General features: G+C 40.1%; 1 protein-coding gene across 1 annotated transcript; it reads left to right on the forward strand.

Moving 5' to 3' along the window:
- Window positions 1-1,720: 1,720 nt before the first annotated feature.
- Window positions 1,721-26,802, forward strand: LOC117464418 (testican-2-like). Its single transcript, XM_071206733.1, has 9 exons — window positions 1,721-1,790; window positions 9,266-9,380; window positions 15,999-16,107; window positions 16,574-16,685; window positions 18,364-18,483; window positions 19,083-19,301; window positions 23,125-23,187; window positions 24,154-24,291; window positions 25,056-26,802. Exons 1-9 carry the CDS (start codon window positions 1,721-1,723, stop codon window positions 25,193-25,195), a joined length of 1,086 nt encoding a protein of 361 aa, XP_071062834.1. The 3' UTR covers window positions 25,196-26,802.
- The last annotated feature ends 1,022 nt before the right edge of the window (window positions 26,803-27,824 follow it).

Consider the following 27,824-nt stretch of genomic DNA (forward strand, 5'->3'; position numbering starts at 1 on the left):
GACTGCCAGCTCATAGAAGTGGCAGCGGATCATCCTCGCTTAATAGGCGCTCATAATCCTCTGTGAATGTCTTATGTTGTCCCCGAGAGGAGCGAGACTAAGGCGTGTATTTGCAATCGGAATGCATTAAGTTTAACTGCCGCCATTACTGTAATAACCCAACCCACTCATGCTGAATGGCAGCAAAATGAAAAGTATTGTTTTTTACCACTAACAATGTCTGTCTCTTTCTTTCTCTCCTACTGCTGCTCCTCACTGCCACAGGAAGTCGAGGTAAGTGTCTTTTTCAAATGTGTACATTGGTACCTTTATATATACAGTCTAGGATTGGTACGCTGTCTTTGTTTTGATGTCTGTTTTTGGCTGATCTGAACTTCTGGCTGAACCGGTGTAAGTAACATGAGTGTACATGTTATATAACGTCAGTATCTATACATTTGACTTGGAACACAACTAGTCAACACACTCAATGAATATATAATATCCTGCTTTATATTTAGTTTACTGTCAATTTGTATTGAACTTGTATATTTTCTACATTTTAATGCTATTTTATTTCCATTTGAGATGTTTCCATTTTGAATTGTTTATTTCTAGTCTTTTAATTTCTCTAATGTACAATGTCTTGTCTTTTTATGCTGCTGCAACGCAAACATTTCCCAAATTGGGATCAATAAAGTACATCTTATCTTATAACTAAAAAGTGAAAACCATTATAACATAGGGACAAAAGACATACATTGGAAGGTGCAGACCTCCGCAAAGCTGTTTCTTTAGGTCTAAAATACTGCAGGAATCTAATTGATCAACATATTCCATCCACATGTATAGCCAAAATGCAGCCTTCTGCTTCTTAAAAAAGTGGTAGGCCTACGGTCCATATATTAAAATATGTAACAGACACAATCCCTTTAACTCCTCACCCTGTGCGCTGTATTTAAGAAGCCTTCGGCTACACTTGTTCAGCTCGACTTGGGAGCTCAGTCCCGGTGTCCCCTGAGCAGAATAACACGGAGCTAAACTGAACAGACCTGATCCTCGGGGTCCTCTCTGGGCCTCGTGCCGAGCAGTAACTGCTTTATAGTTGATCCTCTCTGTCCTCACACTGAGAAATGGGTCAGAATGGATACAGCAGGGGGACGCTGTCTTTTTATTATCGTTTCAGCGCAACACCGCCATGGACTCAATCTAAAAAGCAGATTTAGTTAGCAAATATTCCCTCTGCAACAGCGCTGCAGCTAAGATAGTCCGAGCCTTCTTATGAGATATATTTATGCTCTCAGTCTTGCCTTTTGCAGTTTTCTAAATGTTAGAGACAACAGCAACAACATCAACCTCATTTGCCATTTATGGAAATATCCTGACTAACTTTAAAGCTTGAGATCGATACCAATCTCATAGCATAGCATAGCAGCTGCTAAACTTAGCATAAAGACTATAAACAGGTGAAAACAGAATATGTTGTGAAAGAAAATGCTCACAGAAATGGACTACATTTAACTTAACCTTGAGGTTAAATGATTGGTATGTTAATTATCTTTTTAAAACCCATCTGTTCAAAATAAGAGCTGAATATATTTGCTAAAATCATACTCACATTTAAACTGTAGTTCATGGCATGCAGAGAAGTTTCTGTTATCTTCCTTCATTATGAATTCTCTTCTGAATTCTCATTAAAGGGCCCTATTGTGTTGCCCAAAAGGCATTATAAAATCCATTAATGCAAATATATTTTTCTTTCCAGGATGATTACATCAAAAACATGGAGGAGAACACGGGCTCGGATGAAAGTAAGTGATTTTATCTGATTAGAAAATATTTTATCTGAGGACAATGGCTGTGTGTTGTATTTTCCACCTACATCAGAGTGTATGCTGCTGTAATATATGCAGAGACTTTGTAAAGACTTTTAATATTTAAATGGCTTTACTTAAATGGACAGCTCTACAGCAAAGGAAAAAAACTGCTATATTTCAGATTATACCGGCATAATCATTGCTAAGTGCTGTTCGCCTTTATACATCTGCTGTAGACAATGAAACAGTGCGGCGCACATCCTCCAAGTGCCGGCTTTTCTTAATTGCAGCAGCAGTCTGAGGTCATCCTGTGTGCGGTGAGCGAGGGTCTTGAGTGTCGCAGGTTCTGGAGGGTGAGAACACAGTTGTGATTCAGGTCTGAGCCTTCAGTCGGATCCATTAGTTTGAAAAGCCTGCTATAATTGCCTTTGTTGCTGAGTGCTCAACTCCAAACTCCCACCAGGCTCCATTTACCTCCATGGAGTCTGTTTCTAGTTGGAGAAAAAAGATGTGGCTGTTAGAAAATCAGCTGTGGAGGAGGAATGGAGGCTATGTGAAAATGGTGAGCAAAGTCACATTTTCTTTTTGTATTCAACTGATATAAAAGGTGAAAGAACTGAAAATGTGCAAACGTTTTATATCCTAAATGTTTTCAAAATAAATCACAGCATTGAGCCCAGCTATTGAAGCATTTAACAGCGTGTCTTTTCACGGGACCAGCATCCGACATTGCTGGTTTTAGGAAGTGTAGAGTTTGCCAGAAAACTGCTGATATTGTGAAACCTGACTGCTGCTGTGTCACAGACTAAAGTTTAGGCCCAGCTGTGATATATACTAATAAAGGGCTGGCTTATCTAAAGCCAGTTGAGTAGCACTTGAAATGTTTGGTTCTATGAAACCTGATGTACTTATATGATTCTGTTTTCTTCAAGTTTTTATCTTCTTGGTCGAATGCACTTATTGTAAGTCGCTTTGGATAAAAGCGTCAGCTAGATGCAATGGAATGGAATGTAATGTTTGAACACAGTCACTGTGAAAAGACTAACTGCCTAACTGCCACTAGAGGATATTGAGGTAACTTGTTTTTTGTATTTAAAGTGGCCAATCTGGTTTAAATAATTTCACAACTTTGCAATTCCCCTCAGCTCATTGTTTCGCTAGTGCGGCTCTCTGTTGTGAATCATTCTCATCAATGCTGTTTCAGCAGAAAAGGGTATAAAAGCCTGTCATTTTGCCACCTGTCCAGCACCAAAAGGTAGTCAAAGTACAGTCAAAGCATTCAGCAGATATTTAGGTTGTGTTAGGCAAAACAAAAGCAGAGTGTTGGTGCGTAATTAAGCAATGTGTTGTGCTTGTATGTATACAAATGTATTTCATTATCTGGCACCTGTTAGTTTAAATTAAAATAATAATATCATAAACCAAAATTAAACTCCAATTTCTTATATGCAAAAAGACTATATTAAAAGGAATATGGAAAAGGACACATATTCAGAATGTTGTAAGCATAATGACTTATCATACTTGCGAGTAGCCTAAACATATTTAAAATACATATGTCTAAAAACAGTTTGCAGTGAAGCTGAACCTTTCCACACTGAACCTAACATGCAGCTGTGAAACTGAACTATGAATTGTCCTATGCTAACACTTATGAGGTAATGAAGTATGAATCATTTCACAGCTCTTGGTATAAATATAATATTCATACATGTTATTCACACATGTTTTAGCCAATGGAGCGGGCCCTTAGGGGTTAGCAGTGTGTTCCTGCTGCAAGGTGAGTGTGTGAGGTCGGCTTCAGCACCCACACACCCTCACTTAAAAGACTTTGAAGACTCGCCCCACAGGAGAAAGATGTAAGAAGACAGTCCAGACGTTATCCCACTCATCTGTTCGTACAACAGGGGGAATAGCTAATGTAGTCTCAAGGAAACGCCTCGCCTGCTGTAGTGTGGGCGATGTTCATTTGAATACCATTGATTTCATCCCTGTCCTAAATCCCACTGGGACTAATTCTGCAGAGTTAATCATGATCATGGTCCTCTTTATTGTAAATGTAACCCGAAAGAATAAAACTCCAACCATCTGTACCTGTAGGCTAAGAAAGTACAAAAGACCCAATGGGAGACTTCAAACACCTCCAGTGCTTTTATAAGTGAGACGTCAGCTCGGCTTCAACAACAATAGGCCGCTCTAAGTGTCTTGACATCATATTTTAGCCGATAAATTAAACTTCTCTTATGCCTGGAACCAATTTATGACTGTGATTATGCTTCCACTCGTGCAACAACACGAAGAAATGATTCATAAACATTGTGTTATAAAAAGAATCGGAGGTGTTGCATCCTCTTTAATTATAAGTAAATATTTTCATAGCTCCATTGGAGTGGAATAAAAGCTGCTTTAACACAGCGGCCACCAATTAAAATGGAAGGGTATAAAAGAGTCTGCTAAGATGACAGTAATTGCAAATCCAGTTGAAACTAATTTACTTAAAGCTTGTCTCTCGCATGCTTTTAATGTTCATCAGAGCTACATCTTTTTAGATTCAGACGGGTGCGACTATTCCTTGGCAAGTCTTTTGCGGATTTTCTTTTCTCTTGTTTTAGTCCAGAACCACTGAAGTACTTTATTAAATGCACACTCTGACCATTTGAATGTAAAATAAATTGCTGAAGGCTTTAAATGGAGGATCCTGTCTAACTGGAAGCATAATGTGCTTAATATTATGTGTTAGATAGCAGCATAAGAAAATAATAATACAAAGAGATAGGACAGAGGCTCATTCCAGTCCCATTTACTTTGCTGACATGATTCCAGGTGGATTTAAAACCTTACACTTTCCAAATTGCAAATGCAGCATGATGTAAACAGCCAGCGACAGAGAAGGCGAGGTGAAAAACACACTCAATCTTCAATGCAAATAAAATCTGGTGTTTAGATTTCACCTCCATATGTAGGAGTTGTATAAGAATACTGTGTGAGGGACGTGTTTGGTCTTAAGCTGTTGCCTGGAGGCAGACTTGATAGATGAAATGACTAAACATAAGAACAATGAGAGAGGGGCACTGAAATGATACTGAAAACACAGAGTGGTGTTTCTATGGGAACTTACAGTAAAGCAATTCAAACATTTATTTTAAAGTGCTACATCCAACCACCCCTAACACGTCGCTCATTATGGAGGTCTCTTTATTCTGACTAGATCTCTAAAATTGTGAAGAATAGAAGCACACTAATTTGGTTTCCTAGACAACTTAGAAGGAAAGGAAGCTCATTTTCAACCAATTGCTTTGTTACTGAACATTTGATCAACCCACCATTATCTGTACTGTATATATAAACATAACACCCACATCATTTTCCAACACCTATCCTACGATATATTGGCTTTTCACCTTATTACAAATCCCTTATATCTGTATATCATCACTAGGCAAGGCAAGTGTATTTATATAGCACTTTTCAAAACGAGGCAGTTCAAAGTGCTTTACAAAAATGAAAGGCATTAAGAGCATAAAACACATTAGAAACATTAAAAAGCAAAGATAATAAAACATGAATAAAAGTTACGGCGCAGTGTAAGATGTGAATAGTTCAATTAAAAGTAGCGGCCAAAATAAAGTCGTAAGCCTGGATTTAAAAGTAGTAAGAGTTGCAGCGGACCTGCAGGTTTCTGGTAGTTTGCTCCAGATATTTCACAATATCCCTCGCCAAATTCTCACATTCCTCTACCCCTAGTCTTCCGTGAAATTATAGTTCTTTTGACAGTTTTCTAACCTTTTTATATTCCTTTCATCCATTTTGCATCCCCATACAACAAATATTCCCATGTTTTACTGTTGCCTGAACCTATCTTTGAACCCTTAAACCACTTTTCTTTTCAATTTCAAGGTTCAAGGTTCTTTTTCTCATACGAACATAGCTACAGAGTAGTTATGTCGATGACAATCTTAGGTCACAGGCTTCTCCAACAGTGCAACACAATAATACAGAAAAACATAGTGCAAGTAAATATTAAAAAGTAAATACAAAAAGAAAAATTGTTTAAAAAAAGTGAAGTAGTGAAATAAGAGTCTATATGCAAGCTATTGGAATGATATATTAGATAAATAATTACTAAGTAGCAGATGAATGTTATTCCCAGAATTAGGATATTTAAACCTGTTTTAAGACTTCCCTCATGAATCTTTGGCCTTTAAACCACTTTTCTAACCACTAAAGTCTTGTTAGCATGGTATTTTTTATACAAAGCACATTACCGCTTGGATATATGTGCAATTTAAGCCAAAGTTAAGATGTACACATATCAACAATCCTGCACCTGATGATATTTCCCCTACAGGTAATTATTAAACCTGCAATAAAATAATATTCCCAGAGGGTATACAGTATATTCCCTATAAATCAAGGCTGCTGTTAGCCAATGAGCATGTTGATATATTATATTTAAATTCAACCTCATGCAGGATAATACTCGACATGAAATCGATATGCATAACATGTTTTGTCTCCCTGAACGAGTATATTCTGTTCAGATTCAGATCCGCATGTTCTTTTCTAAAACACATACAGAGGATTGTGGAGCGTTAGTACCTGTGTCTCCCCCCTGCGTGCTTTCGAGCCTCATTTGATTCTTCTTCATTCATTCAGACTGTGTTTGCTCTGCATGGGTCGCTGCACAGTCTGCAGTTGTGGTTTCTATCAACTGCGCCATAAAAAATACAACAAAAAGGCACACAAGAAGGTGATAACAGTTAAAAGTATATTACACCACTAAAAGAAATCCATACAATTCCCTGCCTCCATAAAGGTTTATGAACCGTGAGTGGAGCTGTTGTTAACTAAATTAAATGTTAAACCTTATTCTCTGTAATAAGCCACCAGAAATATATCCTCTCTGGAAGATACACCAGAAGAAAGCCTGAGGAAAACCTGATGGGTTTCATTGAAGAGAACTGATGTGAGTCTGTGCTCTCTTTATTGAAAATAAATGGTAAAAATGAGAAATGCAGTGACAGTTTAAGGTGATTTGGGGTTTTGTGAAATGTCTGAAATCAAAGCGAAATAGCAGTGGTACAGTCTGGATAATGTTACACATGCTGAGCTATCATGACAGAGCAGAAGACCTGTTTGAACAGATGAAGTGAATAAAGGTCAAACTGAAAATATTTGATAGGAAATGACATTCAGCGGTATGTCTTTACTCTTTTTTGCGGAGTCTTTTCTTTTTACCCACAGTGAGGGACATTTTAGTATCTGTTTCGCAATTAAATTATGATAGACACTAAAATACCAGTGATATCTCACAGGTATTGATTTATCCTTTTATATAACAATTTACTGGTTGTCGCCTTGAATAATAGGCCAAGCTTCTTGGGAGCCGATACCTATACATAAAATGCCATATTAATATATACATTATCAGAACTTAAACAGACACTTGTGAAGATATTGAAACCCCAATGTTGAAAAGTTACTTCGGCAAAAATAATGCAACATGCTTTTTCTACATCTTTCAGCAGTGATGGAACCTTTAGGGTGTTTTCTTTTTATCTGTTAACTGCTACACAGTTTTAGTTCCTCCCCTCCAGTGCCATGAACAACCAGAAGCATGTTGGCACAACTGCTACTTACACAACTGTAATTGATATCCTATATGTTTCCTGCAACTGTAATATATTGTTGAACAGTCTAAATTGTCTAGATAGAACATTTTATATTGAGGATTATTGTGGTTCATGTCCTTTATACTGTAGATCTATACTGTACATACTTGCTGCTGTTTATTGTTTCTATTGTTATTTTAGTTCATTTTATATAATTATGTTTATACTTTCTCCCACCTTTAGAGATGTAAAGATTTTAATGCCTGTACACTGCTGTTGCAACAAAATAATTTCCCAATTTGGGATCAGTAAAGTATCTATCTCCCTATCAAAAATAAAAATGCTTAGCGCAACAAAGGCTAGCAGATAACAAGCTAGGTAGCTCAGAAGTGGTGCCGACCTTCAACTCTTTATGAACTCCTGCAGTTGAGACTCACACCTGCTCTTATAGAAGAACTATTCCGAGCCCCCTACCTGTATTTCTGGTCTTCCTCCGAGTTGTCATCCACCGTATTTTCCTGCTGTAGCATCAAAGTATCACCTAGTCCCTGGATTTGCAGGAATCTGGCTGGCAGCCACCTGGTCTGTTGACCGTGTTGACTACAAAGCAGCTGCTCAAAGCTGACTCAGGATTTCACAGCTTACATTTCTCTCTCCATCTGCCACACAATCTCCAATTTATCTGAGCTTGTGGGTCTTTCCAAGGCCTCTCAAGTGGCTTGGGACTGAGCGACATCTAGCTTGAAATGTCATTGACCAGAGGTTGATGAAGGCGGAAGACACGTTGCTATTTTCATCTCGGTCTGTCATTGGGAAAAAGTGTTGGCATTGAAGAGTTCAGCTCTCCAAAGAGGGAGAGAGATTTCTCGGGAGGGAGCGAAGAGGTTAGGAAGAAATGGAGACGAAGATGAAGTGTTTGTGTGAGGGAGAGAAAAAGCAAGATGGGGAGAGACAGTGACGAGTTGACAAGGGGGAAGTGAGATGTGACAAGCAGAGAGAAAGAGATGCTCAATCAGGTCTGTCAGGCTCTCTGGAAATCACACGCAGCCTTCAGAGACTGCAGGCAGTGCTAGCAACCAACGCTAATGACAGCTAGGCGTCCATGTTTTTGCAGCACTGTTATGACTATAAAGTCAATGGACTCATTTGTGCACACTGCCAGAATATTTTTCATTACACATTTCATGATTCTTAGTTCACACACTGACAAAAGAGGATGGAAGATCGTTTTTTTTCAAATGTATATATTTGATTATGCAATACTTAATATAGCTGCCCCCCTTGCTATCAATCTGTTGAGCGGACAAAAACAGAAACATTGACTTTATTTAAATGTATTATGTCACCCAATTTCAAATAGCTTTATCAGGTTAGTTGAAAGCAATAATAGTAAGTTTAACCTATTGTGTTTTTATTTAAACTTAATATTAGTATTATTCAATAGTGTTTTTATTTGTCAGACAGTTTATAGATTGTTTATCTTCACGGTCATCTGTATATCTTTCTTTCTTTCTATTTTGTGATGTTTCTATTTTAGAATTGTTTTATTTCTACTCTTTTAATTTGTTATTATGTGCAATGCCTTGTTTGTTTTATGCTGCTGCAAAAATGTTTGAAAAAGTACATTTTAGCTTATTTTATTGATTTAAACTAACCTAATACAGTTATGTGAAATCTGATGACATCATACGTTTAATTAAACTATGTGTGTGTGCTTCCTGTTAGAAGACAAAAGAAAAACAGTTGGAATCTCTGTATTCTTTTTTTCAAGGAGGTGACAAAAATAGCCAATTAAAGCAAAACACTTCAGCTGTGAATGACACTTTTGGTGATATTAGTGTTGTTTTGTGCTTACAGCCGTTGATACCACCAAGGACCCGTGCCAGAATGTGAAGTGCAGCCGCCATAAGGTGTGCGTTGCCCAGGGTTACCAGAGGGCAATGTGTGTGAATCGCAAGAAAATGGAGCAGAGGTAGGTGGAGTCATAAAGTCTGAGGGGAGGCTTGTTTTGTGTGTGCTGTTGATGAGATTTCTACGTGGTTCCGGACGGACATTTCTGTCGTGTTGTTGTCAACAGCTGTGCGTTCGTTAAAAGCCTTTCAGTGTCTGCTTGTGAGGGCTATTGATTAAAGCCAGCAACAGGCCCAGAGAGTGTCATGAGTTAGGAGTGATGCCATTTCAGCTCGCACACTCATGCTGAGCACTGAGTAATTAACCAGAAGGTGGGAAAACTCAACGCAGACGGTTTGGGAAGAAAATCATAGCCATCAAAGTTTAATATGATAAGAAATTGAAAATCTAATCTCTCCTGAATACTAACATATTTAGCTTAGTTCAATATGTTTAATTTTTGTTACTGAATTTGATGAAGAAAACATACACAACACACATTCATTTGCAATAAAAGAGACAAAACCCAAATTAAATATACCAGTATATGGACTTACTGAATTATCTGCATTTATTTTGGACATGATAATTGGAAGTGAACTTCTGATAAACTGCCTGAAAATGTAAACTGACTATTCACACTTAATATACCAAATACATTCATATATTGTTGATGGTTTTCAAAATTAAATATTTCAGTGATTTTTAAATGTTGTTAAATATTCAGTAGCGATCAAACTTTCTTTAGTTGCTAATACCATGAACATCTTTATGGTCATTATTTCTCCTTGTATGGGTTTACACGTAAAAACACTACAGTAATGCTCCTATTGGACACATAAGAGAGATGCTAGCCTAATGGGTAACACTTAATGCCAAGGGTTCAAACCTTATGATTAATTAAGGCTTAACTAATACATGACTCATCACGGTCTTATCTAATGCGTGATGTATCAAATGATGAATGACATGTTTTAGATGTAACCCAGCGAAAGAGGACAACGTTTTCTCAGCTCAGTGCGTCTGATAATCCATATATTTGTATGTGTGCATCTTCTGCAGTATGAAACTGTGTAAATGTGCACTTTGTCTTTGCTCATTCATTCAGAGTTGCCTGATCAAACCGAGGCTTGCATTGTGTCCACGTCTCATTTTATGGACTGAAAATACAAGCAGCTAATAGAGAGAAAAACATCAATGTGAGCCTTCTAGTTGAAACAAGTTCGCACAGCTAAAATATAATAATATAAATATCAAAACAAAAGGGACAAGTGTCAACACTCTGGTACCATATCCCTATCGTAGTTTAAAGGCACAATTTCTAACATGTCCGCATATAAATGTACTACAATTACAAAACATATGTTGTTGAAGTGTGTACTTAAAAGAAAATCGCAAATGTTTCCAACAATTTTCCAACACACAAAAGTTGTAATGTTAATGAAGATAACTGCCTTTTTTATTTCACCTGTAATTATTTTGTATCCCCTTAATGTCAGTGTTGAGAAGGTATGCCAGAAGCCGTGATAAATCTGCTTTTTAAGAGACATTTTTACAATACACTTTAAAAGTTGATTGTTTTTAAATATATACTTAAGATTGTAATCATTGGAAGTCTGGATCTTATATTATCAGATGAACAATCTGAGCAAAGGGTTGCTGCAGCCGAACAGCGTAGCAGAAACGCACATTAGTTTTTGTTATCAGTTTCACAATATCCAATTTTTTTTGTAGAGGTTATCCCTACGTATAATTTGTCTCCTAAAACCTGCTGAACTACTTGATCTTATAAGTTATCAGAGACACAAGCTGAGCAGACTTTAGTCATAACTTGGCTCGCCGCCAGCAGCATTGAAAAACAGACTTTATTTGTGAAACTGCTTTGATCAGCGTTTTTACTGTTTTAATGACCTGCTCCACTCTATTGTCACTAAGAAACAGCACATACATGTGAAATGCAATGTGTGCTTGACCCCCTACATACTTTACTAAGCTACCCATGTTGATAATAGGCCAGCTTTAGAGGAGAGGTAGTCAAAAGTTATCTAGAAAAAACGTTTGGTATTTCAAAAGGTACACCTGGAATCTTCAGTAATTCAAATGCTCTTTCCCTTTCAGTTTTCTGTGTTGAAACTCACTGAGAATAATCTATCTATTCCTTCACTTCATTTATTCCACTTTGACTGGAAAACAAATGAGCATGGCTGCAGTCTGAAAATAATGAATAGAGTGAATTATTACTACCTTCAAAGACTATCTGCTGCAACAGGCGTTTATCTTTTCCAATAAAGTGCTTCATTTACAGAGTCCCTCCAGAGATGAGAGACACTGTGTGGAATAATGGGTAATAAGCAGGAACCACACTAAACCATCCCGGCATCATTAAGTGGCGCAGCCTCTGTGGTACTGCAAAGCGTAATGCTCACTGAACATCAAGTCAATCACCGCGTGATAAGAAAGAAATTAAGCAAGGGGATTTGACCAAGCAGAGACAATTCTGGTTTTATTTACCCAACATGGTAGATACAAGCCTCTGAGGTGCCTTTTGCCATCCCATTACAGTGAAAGCATTCATTGAAAGAAATGGTCTTCCCCAAACAGTTTGTTACGCTTGGGTTCATGAAGCAGGTAGGACTCAAATGCAGAATTTAACGAAAAGCGAGCTTTATTAAATAATATAAAGCTGTGGCAAAAAAGGCAGTATCCAAAATATTCAAAACCAACGAGCAGCACAAGGAACACAGACCGTGGAATAACATCGAGGGGAAACAATGAACCGACATGGAACACAGGGGAAGACTAGACTAAATACACAGAAGGGTAATCACAGAACAAGACACAGCTGGGCAGGGGAGGAGAAACACAAGAACAACAGGTGAACACAATCGGGTAATCAGGGAGGGAAACAGACAGAAAGCAGACAGGCAGGAAACGGGGGTGAACACTTTACACAATAAAACAGGAAACCCAAAGACAAGAAAAAGACCAACACAGACAAAACTACAAACGTGACATAACATGAGAATCGTGACAGTTTCCTGTTGCATTTAATTAATTTTCCAGGATATTTTGTAGAAAGCAACTTACAATACGTCAATTTCAACTGGACAGGAAAAAGATAATGTACGTTTATCCCTCTCAAACAAGCAACCAACAGCATGTTCAGTGCTTCACTAAAAACATCTATTAGAAAGCTGCAGCTAATTCAGAACGCCGCTGCTCGAGTCCTCACTATCACTAAGAAAGTGGATCACATCACTCCTGTTCTGAAGTCTTTACACTGGCTTCCTGTGTGTCAAAGAATATATTTCAAAATATTGCTGCTGGTTTATAAAGCTTTGAATGGTTTAGGCCCAAAATACATTTCTTACCTCCTGCTAAATTATGAACCATCCAGAACTCTCAGGTCTTCAGGGACTGGTCAGCTTTCTGTCCCCAGAGTCAGAACTAAACATGGTAAAGCAGCGTTCAGTTATTATGCTCCAAATATCTGGAACAAACTCCCAGAAAACTGCAGGTCCGCTGGAACTCTGACTACTTTTAAATCCAGACTAAAGACTTTTCTTTTTGCCGCTGCTTTTAATTGAACTATTCACATCTTAAACTGCACTCTAACTTTTACCCATGTATTTTTTCTTTTAATGTTTATTTTATTATCTTTTCTTTTTAATGACTGATTTTAAATGCCATTTTCTTAATGTCTTTCGTTTTTTGTAAAGCACTTTGAATTGGATACAATTGCGGATACAAGCGGCCGAGATGGGTTTCCTCCGCCGGGTGGCTGGTGTCTCCCTTAGAGATAAGGTGAGAAGTTCGGTCATCAGGGAGGGACTCGGAGTTGAGCCGCTCCTCCTTCGCGTCGAAAGAAGCCAGTTGAGGTGGTTCGGGCACCTAGTTAGGATGCCACCTGGGCGCCTCCCTAGGGAGGTGTTCCAGGCACGTCCAGCTGGGAGGAGACCAAGGGGTAGACCTAGGACCAGGTGGAGGGATTATATCTCTTCGCTGGCCTGGGAGCGCCTTGGGATCCCCCAGTCAGAGCTGGTTGATGTCGCCAGGGAAAAGAAAGTTTGGGGCTCTCTGCTGGAACTGCTACCCCCGCGACCCGACCACGGATAAGCGGGAGAAGATGGATGGATGGACTTTGAATTGCCTTGTGTTGAAAGGTGCTATATAAATAAACTTGCCTTGCCTTCAGTGCCAAGGCTAGTTTTGGGTTTGGAAAAAAACAAGGTTGAAGTCCAGATGTTCTTTGCGTTTTTTAAGCCTTGCCGTTACGACGATCTCATGTTACACCACTTAAAACATTTCACAAACATCCACTTGGACTTCATTGGAGGTCACTGTGACCTTGTATTTTGTCCCATAACCCAATGATTCATATGCTGATTATACAATTTCACACCACTATCTAAAAGAGTAGAAGGATGAAGTGATAACATTTTCCTGCCTCCCGACAGGTTGGTGGAGACATATAACTGAGTCAGTCATTTTAGTTTGGTTTAATGTCTTGAACACTTTTGGATAGTTTGCCACTGGTGATCCCGGAGTTTTTCATTTTAACCTGTTTTCACAAAACTGTGCCTCAGGGCTTCTTAACATTTAACAACCTATTAATGTGTCATACCCATGGTCATACCCACTTAACGGGAAGAAACTCAGCTAACTGACGATATGAACCATTTTTACCGAAACAAAACACAAGTCTCACAAGAAGCGTCTAAATGAGCCCTGAGCGCAGAACTCATGGTAGAAATACTTTATTACTTATCGGATCTAAACAAACAAGATATCAGCTAGCAAGCTGAGATTCCACAGATTCTAGAGGTTTTAGTATCATCTATGCGATCAAAACTCGCGGCAGGGGAAGCAAACCCAGACATCACACAACGTAGCTTTACGGAGCAAAAACTGAAAATAGTCTTACCTTTGCTGATTTTTCTGATCAAAAGTTGTGTTCAATGTGTTACAACCCGAGCTCCGGGGCTGCAACAAAAAGCGGGGAGGCGAGACGAAGGGTATGAATAATAAAGAATAAATAATAAACGCTTGCGGCAGACCACACTTGAAAGTGTGTGGGGGAGATGCCTGGACACGTCTACGAGCAGCAAACTTTCAACAAAGATCGCTAAATGCTACAGCTTGCAGGCCAATTAACATTGTGGAGGACGAGGGGCTGCGTGATGTAATTCGGGTCGCAGCCAATGACTGCACTTATGAATTGCCTTCCAGAGCCACCACTGTGTCGAAAATACACAACTTGTATGAAGTCCAAAAAAAAGTAGTGTGAGGATTTAAGAAAGACTTCCACAGTTGCGCTCACCGGAGACTATTGGCCCCTACACACGGCGGCGTGCGTTGAAGCTTGCCGGCGGGCATGTCTGACGCTCGACCAACAACCAATCACATGAATCTCCCGCCCCAGACACACAAGCAGCGGTTTGATTGGCTATAACTTGTACTGGCATATGATTCGATTGGCTGACGCTTCCGTCGAAGCCTCAAAAGTAGAACATTGCTCTACTTTTGAAGCGACGCTACGCTTTGCTCCCACAATGCAGTTCGGCGAAGCGTGACGTCACCCCATTCAAAGTGAATGGGCAGAAGCGTTGAAGCTTCAACGCACGCCGCCGTGTGTAGGGGCCGTATTGGACTTCACTCAGTGATGACAGTTACCTCGGGGTCACAGCGCATTCTTTTTTACCCACAATGGGAACTTCAGTCTCATGCTTTGACAGTTATGAGGAGAGGAGCGGCATTTCGCCGACAACTTCGCCGACACAAACAGACACACACACACACACACACACACACACACACACACACACACACACACACACACACACACACACACACACACACACACACACACACACACACACACACACACACACACACACACACACACACACCCATACCATGTATACGTCACTTCAGGGGACATTACATTGACTTACATGCATTTCCTGGAGACTTATCCTAACCTTAACCATAACCAACACATGCCTAACTCTAACCCTTAACCTTAACCTTACTAACCCTAACTCTAATCCTAACCAAGTTTTCACCCTAAAATTAATGATTCCCCTCATGGGGACCTCCATTTTGTCCCCATAAGGGAAGCGAGTCCCCACACGTGACTATGTAAACAGATTTAGGTCCCCATAAGTATAGTAATGCTAGGCCACACACGCACACGCACACCCACGCACGCACGCACGCACGCACGCACACACACACACACACACACACACACACACACACACACACACACACACACACACACACATGCACACACATGCACACAAACACACTTTGTATTGTATTGTATGAGAGAGGTTCCAGGTTGAATTGAGGCGAATATTTGTAATGTTCAGAGGTTGTTGTGTTTAATATTCATGAGGATATTTGTCATTGTTCAAATGATAATAAACAAACATTTGCATAAAGCATATTTGTCCACTCATATGTTGAAAAGAGTATTCAAAACTTGAAAAATATCCCTCTAAGGTACATTTAGAACAGATAAAAAATGAGCGATTAATCGCGATTAACTATGGACAATCATGCGATTTAAATATTTTAATCGACTGACAGCCCTAGAAAATATATATCTATCTTCCTTCTTGAGGTAAAAATAGATTTGTTATCTTTTCTGTGTTTTGTTACATTGTAACTTTTCCTTTTTTCCTGTCACATTCAGAGTCAAACAGTCGGGCCAGCAGGAGGCTTCTGAAAGCAGCTGCAAGCCTTGTCCTGTTACTGCCTCCTCACCTGTATGTGGCTCTGATGGACACAACTACGCCTCTGAGGTAATAGAAATGATTCTGCACTGGCATCTCTCTTTTACATTTTACTTCTGCTTTATTACTGGATTCGGCCACCATTAAAACCCTGAAAATAAAGCGCCCGTGTCATCGTTTTAAATAATGAGGGGAGTCCAGTCACGAGCTGTTTCCTGCTGCGCTGACATATACGTGGACGCAGCGGGGCGGCACACTTCATCACTGTTCACAGGAGGACGCTCACCAGCTCAACATGGCCGCATGATTAATGACTAACGTTGTTTTGAGCTGCATCATCGTACGCTGTCTGCTGCCAGGACTCATTATTGATTTATGTATAGTTTTTAATTTTGACCTTGCATGAGAAAACGCTGAAGAAATGACAGCTCATTCTTGCAGCCTTTCCCTGAGTCTCATCTGAATAAGCAATCCCTCTTTTCCTGCGGTCACCTTCATAAATATTTGAACTGCATCTCTCTGGTTCTCTTCACAGTGTAAGTTGGAGCAGCAGGCCTGCCACGCCGGCAAAGAGCTGAGCATCATGTGCTCTGGGTTCTGCCCCTGTGCCACTGCCTCCGTCATCCTCACCAATATCGACGCAAAACGTGGCAAGTGACCTTTTCCTTACCTCTTATATGCATCGTTATTTTAGGGCTTCACACCTCACTGCCTGTATCCCTGTCATCTCTTTTATCCAGAGTAAGAAAAAAGACACATTGTTTTTAAGGTTAAATTGTACACTTTTCAGATGATGCTATGCTACTCTTGCAATCAGAGGTGGATAAAGTACTCGGATCCTGTAGTATTTAAGTTGTTTACTTAAAGGTGGGGTAGGTAAGTTTGAGAAACCGGCTCGAGATACACTTTTTGTTATATTCCATGGAATGCTCTTAACATCCCGATAGCAATGAATATCTTAAGTGCTTTGACAAAGAATCCATAAAAACCGTCATCTGTGGAAGCCGTAGTACTGTAAAAAGCACGACCAATCATTTTAGCCGGCCCGGCTAAAATAACTGGATGGCCGACCTGCCTGTCAGCCTTCCATCTGTGCACAAACTTATCTCGTGCCCTCATTGGTCATGTAAATTGCCTACCCCACCTTTAAGTAGAAGTACAAAAGTTTTAGTATCAAAATGTAATTAAAATACAAAATGTTAAAATTCTCATTCTCACAATGACCCTTTTCAGTTAGAACAGAAGTATTATTATGATCCAAATGTACTTAAAGTACCAAAAGTAAAAAGTATGCAGAATGTCTCTTACAGTGTTTATTAAAAAAAATGGTATCCTGTTTTATCACTTGTACAAGCATTTCAATCTTCTGGTCTGTCAATGTGGAGCCGTTAAAAATTACATGATCTATATGTGGTAAAGTACTACATTACAAATAAGCATATAGTGTTTTTTAATATGTAAAGAGTAAATAGTGGTAAATAAATGTGGTATGTCTTATAACATTTAAATACTCAAGTAAAGTACAAGTATGTCCAAATCATTCTTAAGTATGATACTTAGTGACTTTCCACCACTGCGTACAATATTACATTTTAGCTTGGCAAAGATTTATTCACAGCCTTTAAGTCAATCAATATACTTTTAATAAAGATGTTAAGGATCATTTAGAATTATTTTGTTTTATTCTCCAATACTTCAATGCATTTTCTTGTTATCCCTTGTTGTTCCTATGGTATGTTAGGCCCCCTTTAAACACAAACTGGTTCACCTCCTTATGGATACACTTTAACAAGCCAACACACAGCATACCGTCAGTCGGATCAACCCAGTGCTGCGTGTTTGGATCAATACTCACCCATTTCAGAGATTACTGTTAGCCAAACATCTCATGTGGTTAAACTGCTCTTTCAATCATGTGGTGATTAATTATTTGGAGTGTACACTATCTATCATTGCAGTCAAACAGCATTGATTGTCCAAGCTCTCGGGCACATAAAAATGCCAATTGATCAAAGGATGAAATGTTACTCTTGTTTTTCATCTGTAGCCTGGAATACAGACTGCAAGTGGATTTCTATCGGGAAAACAGCACTTCCCGCTGATGAGTTAATTGCGAAATAATGTTTTCTTTGAGTGGCAGATCATACACTTAAAAATGACAGCAGGAACATTACACTTTGACAGCTTTACAGTGAGGGAGCGCTGTGCCTTTGATTCAGTAAGAGCAGTAGAAAGTCTCTCTGAAGGGAAGGTGAGTCAGATTGCTGTTAAATGTCTGGCAAAGTTTTGAATGCTGGTATTTCCTTTTTTATTTTGCTCCCTCAGCGAGCTGCACCGGCCAGGACCTGGCAGACCTGGGCGACCGCCTGAGAGACTGGTTCCAACTCCTGCATGGAAACGCAAAGCAGAATAACTCTGGCAAGCTCAGAGCTGGCACTGCTTCAGGTTAGAAACTCACAAAGCGGCTTTATACTCAGAATTACAATTCAATTGCCCATGCAAATAGATACAACTTAAAGGTCACCTATTATGCAAAATCCACTTTTTCATGTCTTTTATTCATAAACATGTGTCCCCTCTGTGTAAAGAGATTCTGAACGTTTAAGGAAAAAAGATTCACTCACTTTTTGTCCTGATCCATTTATATAAAAACCTGTCTGAAAATGAGCTGATCAGATTTTGGCCACTTTATGATGTCATAATGATTTTTGGCTTGTGTGACCATTAGCCAATCACCAACCAAGGTAACCCCCCCCCCCCACCTTATCACCTGAATCTCCTCCTAGAGCACCATTGTGTTCTTTTTAACCAAATATCTCTCAGAGGGGCGTGGGGAGGGGCTCCTTATTTTCATCTAAAGTAACAGACAGAGAATCAGCACTTTTGAAACAGGGCTGCAACAGAGGGGATTATGGGATGTGTTTGGTATTTGGAGCCAAACACTTCAGAGACATGTTTTGTATATATCTGAGACCTATAATATATTGATGAAAAACAGTATAATAGAGGACCTTTAAAAAGCTTGGGTAAATGGTTTCTTACAGTGCTGGATAAGAGCCTTGTGGCCAGTTGCAAGGACTCCATTGGCTGGATGTTCTCCAGGCTGGACACCAACAGCGACTTGTATCTGGACCAGGCTGAGCTGGCCGCTATTAACCTGGACAAATACGAGGTCTGCATCCGACCCTTCTTCAACTCCTGCGATAGCTACAAGGATGGGAAGGTCTCTACGGCGGAGTGGTGCCTCTGCTTCTGGAGAGAAAGTAAGTGAAGGGATCTCCCCACAGTCTTTTGGGTCGGGTGAAAGAATAGCAAGGTTATATCACAGGGAAGTAGAGAGGATGCAATAATCACCTGCAATTGCTGCTGTGAAAGGGGATAAACAAACGAGTATATTCATCTTGAAGCTCGACACCAGAGAGAACTAAGTATAAGGCTAGAATCAGGATGCTGTATTGAAGGAGCTATTTTGTCTGAAATTCAAAAGTACAACTTCAAAATAGTTTCAGACTTTACTTCTCCTTAACATTTACATTTATTGTTGTAAGAGGCTGAAACAAGGGAGCTACATTTTTTTTTGGAGAGAGCAAGTGAGCTGTTTCCCCCCTATCTCTTATGCCTCCATATTTATCACTCAGATGTGAATGTGTGATCAATCTTTGATCAAATTCCTCTCTAAAAGAAATAAACTATTTACCAAAATGTTGAAGTATTTCTTTATTCTGCTACATGCTATTAGAACAAAGCAGGATTATTTTTTCAGGCCTAAGCAACATCTTCAAAGGTTTTCTCTTCAACCTTCGGCAGTGTCTACAAACATTCCATTCTGTCTATTTTCCACCTGCGCATATCAAGGTCTGACATTATTCCCAGACACGATCAGCAGCTCTCCCCTCCTGCTGGGCAAGCCCTCCTTTATCTGAGTCATCTGAAAGTCTGCCAGAATCCTTCTCAAAACGTAAAGTCCTTCTTTGCAGCCTCACTGAACACACATAGTCCCGTCGTACTGTCTCTCCCCTGGGCCAGAAAGTCTCACAGCTCTTGTTCCGTCCGTCATTGATCTTTGGCCTCAGCCGTTCTGGTACCAGGTTTTGTAACTGTGCCTGAACACGGTGTTCTCTGTGGACAGTCAGTCCCTGATCGGCACAGAAGTCCAATAACAAAGCATCATTTAGTTAACATCAGGCACGCTGTTCCTTTCAATCAACCCCCTTCTGGTTTCCCTAGTAGCAATTGATTTTTTGGTTCAACAGAAAGTATTGTTTTTCCTCTGTGCAAGATGCGGCACACAGAAGCAACCGAAGTGCACTCAGAAAGTATTTTATGAATTTTAGTTTGAACACAAACTCCCCAAGGCCATGACTGAATCATAAGCCTTTTCTTTCCATGTCATCTTGTTTTTTTTACCTATTTAATTTAGATAACTATTATTTATTTATTCCCCAACCGCCTAGTCTGTGTATATATTTGATAGAGCGTGAAGTAGGCCTATGTATTATTGCTAGATAGTTTTGTTGTTTGTTTATTATTTTATTAAAGATTGGAAACCATAAGTCCATACAAATCCAGGTTAATCGAGGTTTACATCTTTCGCCTTTTGTCATGTTGCAGTCTTTAATTAAATTTGATCCTTCATCCACCTGCTCTCAAATCCCCATAACGACAGTGTAGAAGCAAAAAGAGAAATATCACATTGATATGAGTATTCAGACCCTTTGGAAATCTAGATCAGGTGCCTCTAATTTCCCCTGATTGTCTTCAAAATGTTATTACACCTTGATTTGATCCCACCTGTGGCAAATTCAGCTGATTGGATGTGATTTGAAGAGGCACACACACACACACACACACACACACACACCTCTGTCTGTAAAGAGTCTCAAACAAAACCAGTCTGAAAATGTTTTCCTAATGCACCGTATCACATGGAAAATACGTTTTTTTATAAATACGTGTTTAGCATCAGGTTTGACCAATCATCTGACTGGGTTTTGGAGATGTTATGTTCAACCTCTGTACTAGTACTTTGTGACCTTTCATGAAATAATATGCCCAGATCTAAACTTATTCTACATGGTTGTAAAGATTCTGGTTTGATTCAATGATATATCTTCACAAATAAGATATTTCTCTCTTTAGAAGTATTAATTGAAAAGCGTGTTACATTTGTTAGCTGTATAGAAGCTGAAAGCATGGGTTACATGGTGAGCTGGGTTAAAAGAAATGTCAGGCAAAATTATCATAGAATTAAACTAAAAAAACATGGTGTTCTTTTGAATCCTCTCTTAGAAATGAAAGCTTACTTTTGAAGCCCTGTCCCTGACATTTCATGCGCAGTTCATGCTGTAAAAATGTGGAATTGTGAGGCGTCTCTGGATAATACCTGCACTTACTGGGATTTTTCAGCTGGCGAATGTGCAGCATCTGCACCGCTTGACCTTTACTGAACAAATGCAGGATATCTCCGGCAGTAACCTCATTTGCATCTCTCCATTGATCAGGCATTTAACCTGCATGCGATAGATTACACTGACTGCCTAATCCATTTTTCATTACTTGCTGGTGGTATTTATAAACCATTAAGTGATAATGGCTTTATGATAATGATTTGGAACAGTACGTCACGCTACATGTATAGAAATGATTACACTTTAACAAGCCTTCCCCTCAGGCCCGGTTCTACGGGGGTGCATAAGGGTGCATTGCACCCTCAGTTGAGTCGTTATGCACCCTCATTTGAAAAATTAAAAGTGAAAAAAATAAATAAAATAAAAGTGACAAATATTACATATATAATAACAATAATAATAATAGTAGTAGTAATAATAAGAATATAGTTGAAATAAAATAAATTGTAATTGTGGTTAAATAACATTGCTGCATTTATTTGGTCAATTTAAACGGTAAGTAACGTTATTATGTCAGGTGCGCGTGACCTGTGCCGCTGCGCGTTCGTCATCTGCAAGGTGCTTACACAGCAGTCAATGGTGGACATCAGAACATGGTTAAAACAACCAGCCCTTATCGCCAGCAGTAACACTGCATCTACTGCAGGTAATAACAGTTCAGATCATGGGGACATTACTTTACCCGCGGCCACTGTCGTGGACAATAACGTCCTCCTGCCCGACTCGCCGGCTTTGCCCGCCTCGCCCATGGAGGCGGAGCAGCCATCTTCGTTGCCCGCAAGTGCCAGAGGACCTCGGCAAAACAGAGCCTGCCCACGTAAAAAAGTACCCAACTCGCCTGTACAGTGGGGTAAGGCGCTCATTTTGCAGCTCATGGTTTCAAAACAGAGATTGGCTGGAATATTCATGTAAAAAAGATGCCATCTTCTGCTATGCATGTAGACATTTAGGTTCAAGTAAGTCAGATGCCTTCACCACAACTGGCTACAACAACTGGTGCCATGCTCTTGTACGTGATAAGGGACTGGGAAGGCATGAAGGAGAGGTCCTGAAACAGTTCCGTTTCATATGGGTGTTGAGATGTATCCATAGATCTCTTCATTTTGCTCTCAAAGTGCACCAGATTGATGCTTTTAACTTCAATATTTAAAAACAAATCTTCCCGGGGGAGCAAGCCCCCGGACCCCCCTAGAGGAGGTGAGTCCCCCCTACAGGGTGTTAGGTCCACTTCCCACTTATAAAAATAGCACTTTACCACTGCACCCTCTATAATCTCAGATGCACACCGAGTCATTTTGTTCTGGAACTGGGCCTGCTTCCCCTCGACGTATCGGAGATATGAGTGCGAGTTTTCTGCAAACACAATAAAAATGCTGTGAAAATGTAAAAATACTGGGCAAGATTTATCGCCTTGTGGGTCAATATAAAGTGTCTCTCAGTTTCTATTTGTATCTCTTCTTGAGGTTCAGCTAATTCTCTGGCTACATCATATGTTCTTTCACCAAAGCTCCCCGCGATTGATCAGGCTCAGAGGGAATGAAATATAAGACTTCTTAAACAAATCAATACAGGCAACAAAAAAAACTGCAATTATAAAGATCATTGACTGAGATAAAGTTTGGAGATAGCAGTTTATGTGATATGTGTGTCATCACTTTCTTGTGTTCAATTCTCACAGAGCCGCCGTGCCTCGCAGAGCTGGAGAGGATCCAAGTGCAGGAGGTGGCGAAGAAGAAGCCTGGTACGTTTTTCATCTATCAATTTAACACTGCAAGATCAAGATGTATTTCATTGTTACACAGCACATTTGCGTATAGGAACACCTTTTGGACTCGCTTCAGATCCCTTCAAAGCCACACAATGCCATAGTGTTAGCCTTAAAGTGCAACATCAAGCCGGCGTGTGCCCCCGCACTCGCTCCGTGGCCTTTGGGTTTACGTAACACGGCCTGGAGCAGTAAGCGAGAAGCTGGAGGAGGCTCATTTAATAGATCACAAGCGCACGCCCCGGATTAGGTCCTAATCAGGCCGGGGGGGGGGGGGGTTTAGAGGGCAGCGCCGGCTTTAGGAAAGAGCGAGGCTAACTCCTGTTTGGCCCTCTGAGAAACCTGTATCTACCCAGCATGCCACACATCTGTGTTCACTCTTCAGCTTGAAACCCAGAGATATATTCCTCCCCAAGGCCCACTCGTCTCAGTGCTGGTGTTTCCTCCAGTTTTCACGGTAGTGGAAGGAGCTTGTTAGAGAACTTCTCTTTGGGTTTGACAAGAGTCTCCTGAGGGAGGCTGGAACAGTGGTGCTCTGTCAGCGAGGCTGTCACGACATTTTCACACGCCACTCTTGCAGCGTAAGGAAACACGCTGAATGAAATCACATCCAGCAGCATATGCATGCCTGTGTAAAACAAACAGGGACGCTTCCTCTGTCTCCCCGGTATTCTCTGCCAAATATCTATCCTGACTGATGGTTTTATCACAGGTTCACTAAGGCGTGCTGGCATTCTAGTTTATGCTGGCTCATCTCAGGCACCAGCATGAGGCAGCTTTGTGAGCTGAGAGTATAAATATTTAACAACAAGGCGTGTGTGTGTGTGTGTGTGTGTGTGTGTGTGTGTGTGTGTGTGTGTGTGTGTGTGTGTGTGTGTGTGTGTGTGTGTGTGTGTGTGTGTGTGTGTGTGGGTGCGTGCGTGTGCGCGTGCGTGTGTGCAGGGATGTACATTCCCAGCTGCGACGAGGACGGCTACTACAGGAAAGTGCAGTGTGACCAGAGCCGAGGGGAGTGCTGGTGTGTGGACCAGCATGGTGGAGAGATGATGGGCACCAGAATCCATGGCAACCCAGACTGTGGTAAGAGAGACGGGGGATTAGGCAAACAGTGTGTAACCAGCATGACGTCTCCTATTCTCAAAGTTATGTTCTTCTGTAATTGAGACCCTGCAGTTGTATTTTCTTAAAAACATGAATATTTAGTTAGAAGTGCTGTGAGATTTAATCTTGTTTCCAATGCAATGTATTGTGTTTTAGGTATTCCTTTTTTAAAGGGTACATATAAGGCACATTTTAAGGTCCATACTTGCATTTTTTTACTAGAACATGTTCCCCTGCTTTATTGTTGGAAAAGCAATTTTTTTTCTATCATACTACCTGTATTCATCCTTTGTATGAAACGCTCTGTTTTAGCACCTGTCACTCACAAAAAAGTCCCTTTTTTACAACAGGGACCTTTAAATCAAGGTTCATTGTTCTTTATGATAGCACTCACATGCCTTACACTTCCTGATCTAAATAATAAATATATGCCTATCTCCCAGCTAATCCAAAAATGTGTGGGAGAAGCTAAGACAGGCCTGGGTGAGAATGGGTTAGTTGTATAAAATGTACCTCATGTGCAATTGTCGTAAACAGGGAAGATAGCTAAAGGCTAAAAAATCAAAACTGTCTTTTTTTTATTCTGCTGTAAAGTTGCGTTTTTAACATGGGGGTATAGGAATTGACTCACTTTTGAGCCAGCTTCCAGTGGCCATTAGGTGAACTGCAGATTTTTCAGCTCCAGAAGAAATGTTGTTAGCAGAAAATACAAAGTGATTCCTCATGTATTAATCATTTTCCAGATGAAGTGGCAGGATATTCCGGAGATTTTGGAAGTGGAGTGGGATGGGAGGATGAAGAGGAGAAGGATGCAGACGACGCCGGAGAGGAGGCGGAAGAGGAGGAAGAGGGCGAGGCTGACGACGGAGGATACATCTGGTAGAACTGTGTGACCCCACGCAGAGAGCCGAGTCACCGCCGCTGGCCTGAAACTCTGCAGGGACGGCTCTCTCCTCACAGATAAAGATTTTGGGATTGGACGAGGGGAGGCATGGGGTTGTGTTTCATCCCGGTGAGATATGTGGTGCTCGGCAGGTCCAGGGATGAGACGATGACCAGTTTTTGTCTTAGATATGTGTAATTGCTTCATTCTCTTGTCTCTGTTTTTTTTGAGCAACAGAGCATTTTGTGTTGCCGTCCTTCAAAGCAGGACCCAATGACTCCTGCACCATAGGTAGCTAAAGCCCATCAGAAACCCTCTCTGTCCGACCGCCATCTATGCATAGAGATTACCAGTCATTTTGTAATGTGTGAACAATTGCTTGATTATTAGAGCTGCCGTCCCACTAGAACAACTAGAGATCAGACTTGAAAGGATAAGACTGACATTTTGGGGGAATGCTTGTTTGCTTTCTTGTCGAGAGTTTTAGGAAAAGCTTCTTGCCTCGCCAGCATTCTGTATTTGAAGTTAAAGCAATCAGATGCTAAGATTAGCTTAGCATAAAGATTGGAAATGGAGGGAAACGGTTACCTAATTTTAAAGCTAACAAAACAGACCAGCCAAAACTTCTAAAGCCCACTAATCTTATATCTCAGTGGTTTATTTCATACAATAACTACATTGTGAATATACAAATGTATATTGTTTTTACAGTTTGTGTACAGATTAAACAAACAAGATAAATCAAAGTTAATAATGGAGATTAAGAGTTGCTGGCAAGCACATTTGATTAAGACAGAGCCAGGTTATCGCTTTCTCCTCGGTTCAGTCTTTAGTGAATCAAACGTCACTGTTGTGTTCATTTGTTTCGGCTGCCCTTAAGAGGCCAATCATTATTGCAGCTGGTGTTTCCTGGTTGTGGATGAGTGTCCAGACAGAGTTGTATTGATCTTTTCATCTCTCTCTAAATAGATCGTATAAAAGCGTATTTCCCAAAATGTCAAACTATTCCGTTAAAGCCGTTTAATGCAATGTGATGATGTATGTCCAGACTGATTCTGTACATTATTCCATTGGAAATGATCTGTGAAGCGAGCTTAGAGGGTTTACGGTTACTATGGTTTCCATTTATGATAAAGATGCTCCATAGCTCATAGCAGTTTTTAAAACGTAAGTGCTTTAGGAAGTAAGTGGATACGCTCACCTACACAGGAACTACATTTCAAGTTGGTTTACTTTTATTGAGAACCTGTAGAATGTACTTAAATGGCCCAAACTGCACCTACAGTTGAAACCACTAGTCGCTGAAGTCATGTCAAAGAATGTGCCACAACTATGTTTATTATGAGTTTGCAACTTGACAAAACTGTATTTTGTGTTTATATATATATATATATATATATAATTATATAAAAAAAATGTGCATTACTTGAAGTTATGTGTGTATACTTGAATTCACATTGTACTTTTTTTTCTATGAGAATATTGTTGCCATGTCTTCATTCATGCTATTGATAGACCAGACATTTGGTTGTTTTTAGTATTGCATGTTAGTAAATAAGAATGTACTTCTAGGCTGAGCACTTTACTAATAAAGGCACTGGAGCCAAAATGTATGTTGACCTCGATCTGTTCCTACTATTATCACCCGGAGAGAAATTACGTTGACTTTGTGGCTCCTGTCCCTCCCTCTTTATTTAAGGACAAATATCTTTGCAATGATCCTATCAAAAAGAAACACTGGAAATGTAATCAATATGTTATGAGGTCAGGAGGGGATATATATCACCTCAGCAGATCCACTCAAATTCAGCTAGGGTGCTAAAACTGATTCAATTTCCAGTAACGCTCCCCCAGCCATGCCTATAAATCCCAAGCTAGTTGTGTAATTATGATTATTTTGGAGAACAAAACTACTTCCTCGTGACCTTTGGGTCTCCAACCTGGTGTGTGAAGCAATACATACTGAAGCTTATCACAGCTAAGTCCAATTACAGCCTGCTATTAAATATGATTACCCAAGTATTCAATAAGGATCATTACATCATGTACAATCATGAAGCCTGCAGTGGAATAAAAACAAGAAGTTGCAGCTTCCTCTCAGTTGACTCTTTAACAAGCAGATGGAGGTATTTGCTGGAGATACTCCGGAGCTCAGCTGCCACCTCATGCTAGAAGAACAAATTACAGCAGACCGGCTGCCAGAAAGCATCCCATGTAATGACCACGATGTGAAAGACAACACTGTCGGAGGGCATGTGGATGACCAAATCTTCAAAGAATGTGCCAGTTTACCTAAGTGCAATCGTACAGTCACAGTCAAAGTCCTGGGGATATTTCCAGCAGTAAGAGCCTAAAAGTAATTTCTACACCGACAGGAAGCCAGTGAAGGACAACAGGGATTTTGAGTAATGAGGTCACTTCTCATGGAGGGTGTTAAAAGCCTGGAAGCAGCCCTCTGTGATAACTGCTGTTGGTTAATATTGTAATAAAACAAATTATAATCAAGCCTGGAGATAAAAGCAACATTTTAGCCAAAAAGATTCCAACATTACTGAAGAGCCATCCTGACTTTAAATATGTATTTAACGTTTAATCACAGTCAATGTTAACATATTTTTGTACTTTAATG

Source organism: Pseudochaenichthys georgianus, chromosome 19 (genome assembly GCF_902827115.2).
Source record: "Pseudochaenichthys georgianus chromosome 19, fPseGeo1.2, whole genome shotgun sequence".
Taxonomy (NCBI): Eukaryota; Metazoa; Chordata; class Actinopteri; order Perciformes; family Channichthyidae; genus Pseudochaenichthys; species Pseudochaenichthys georgianus.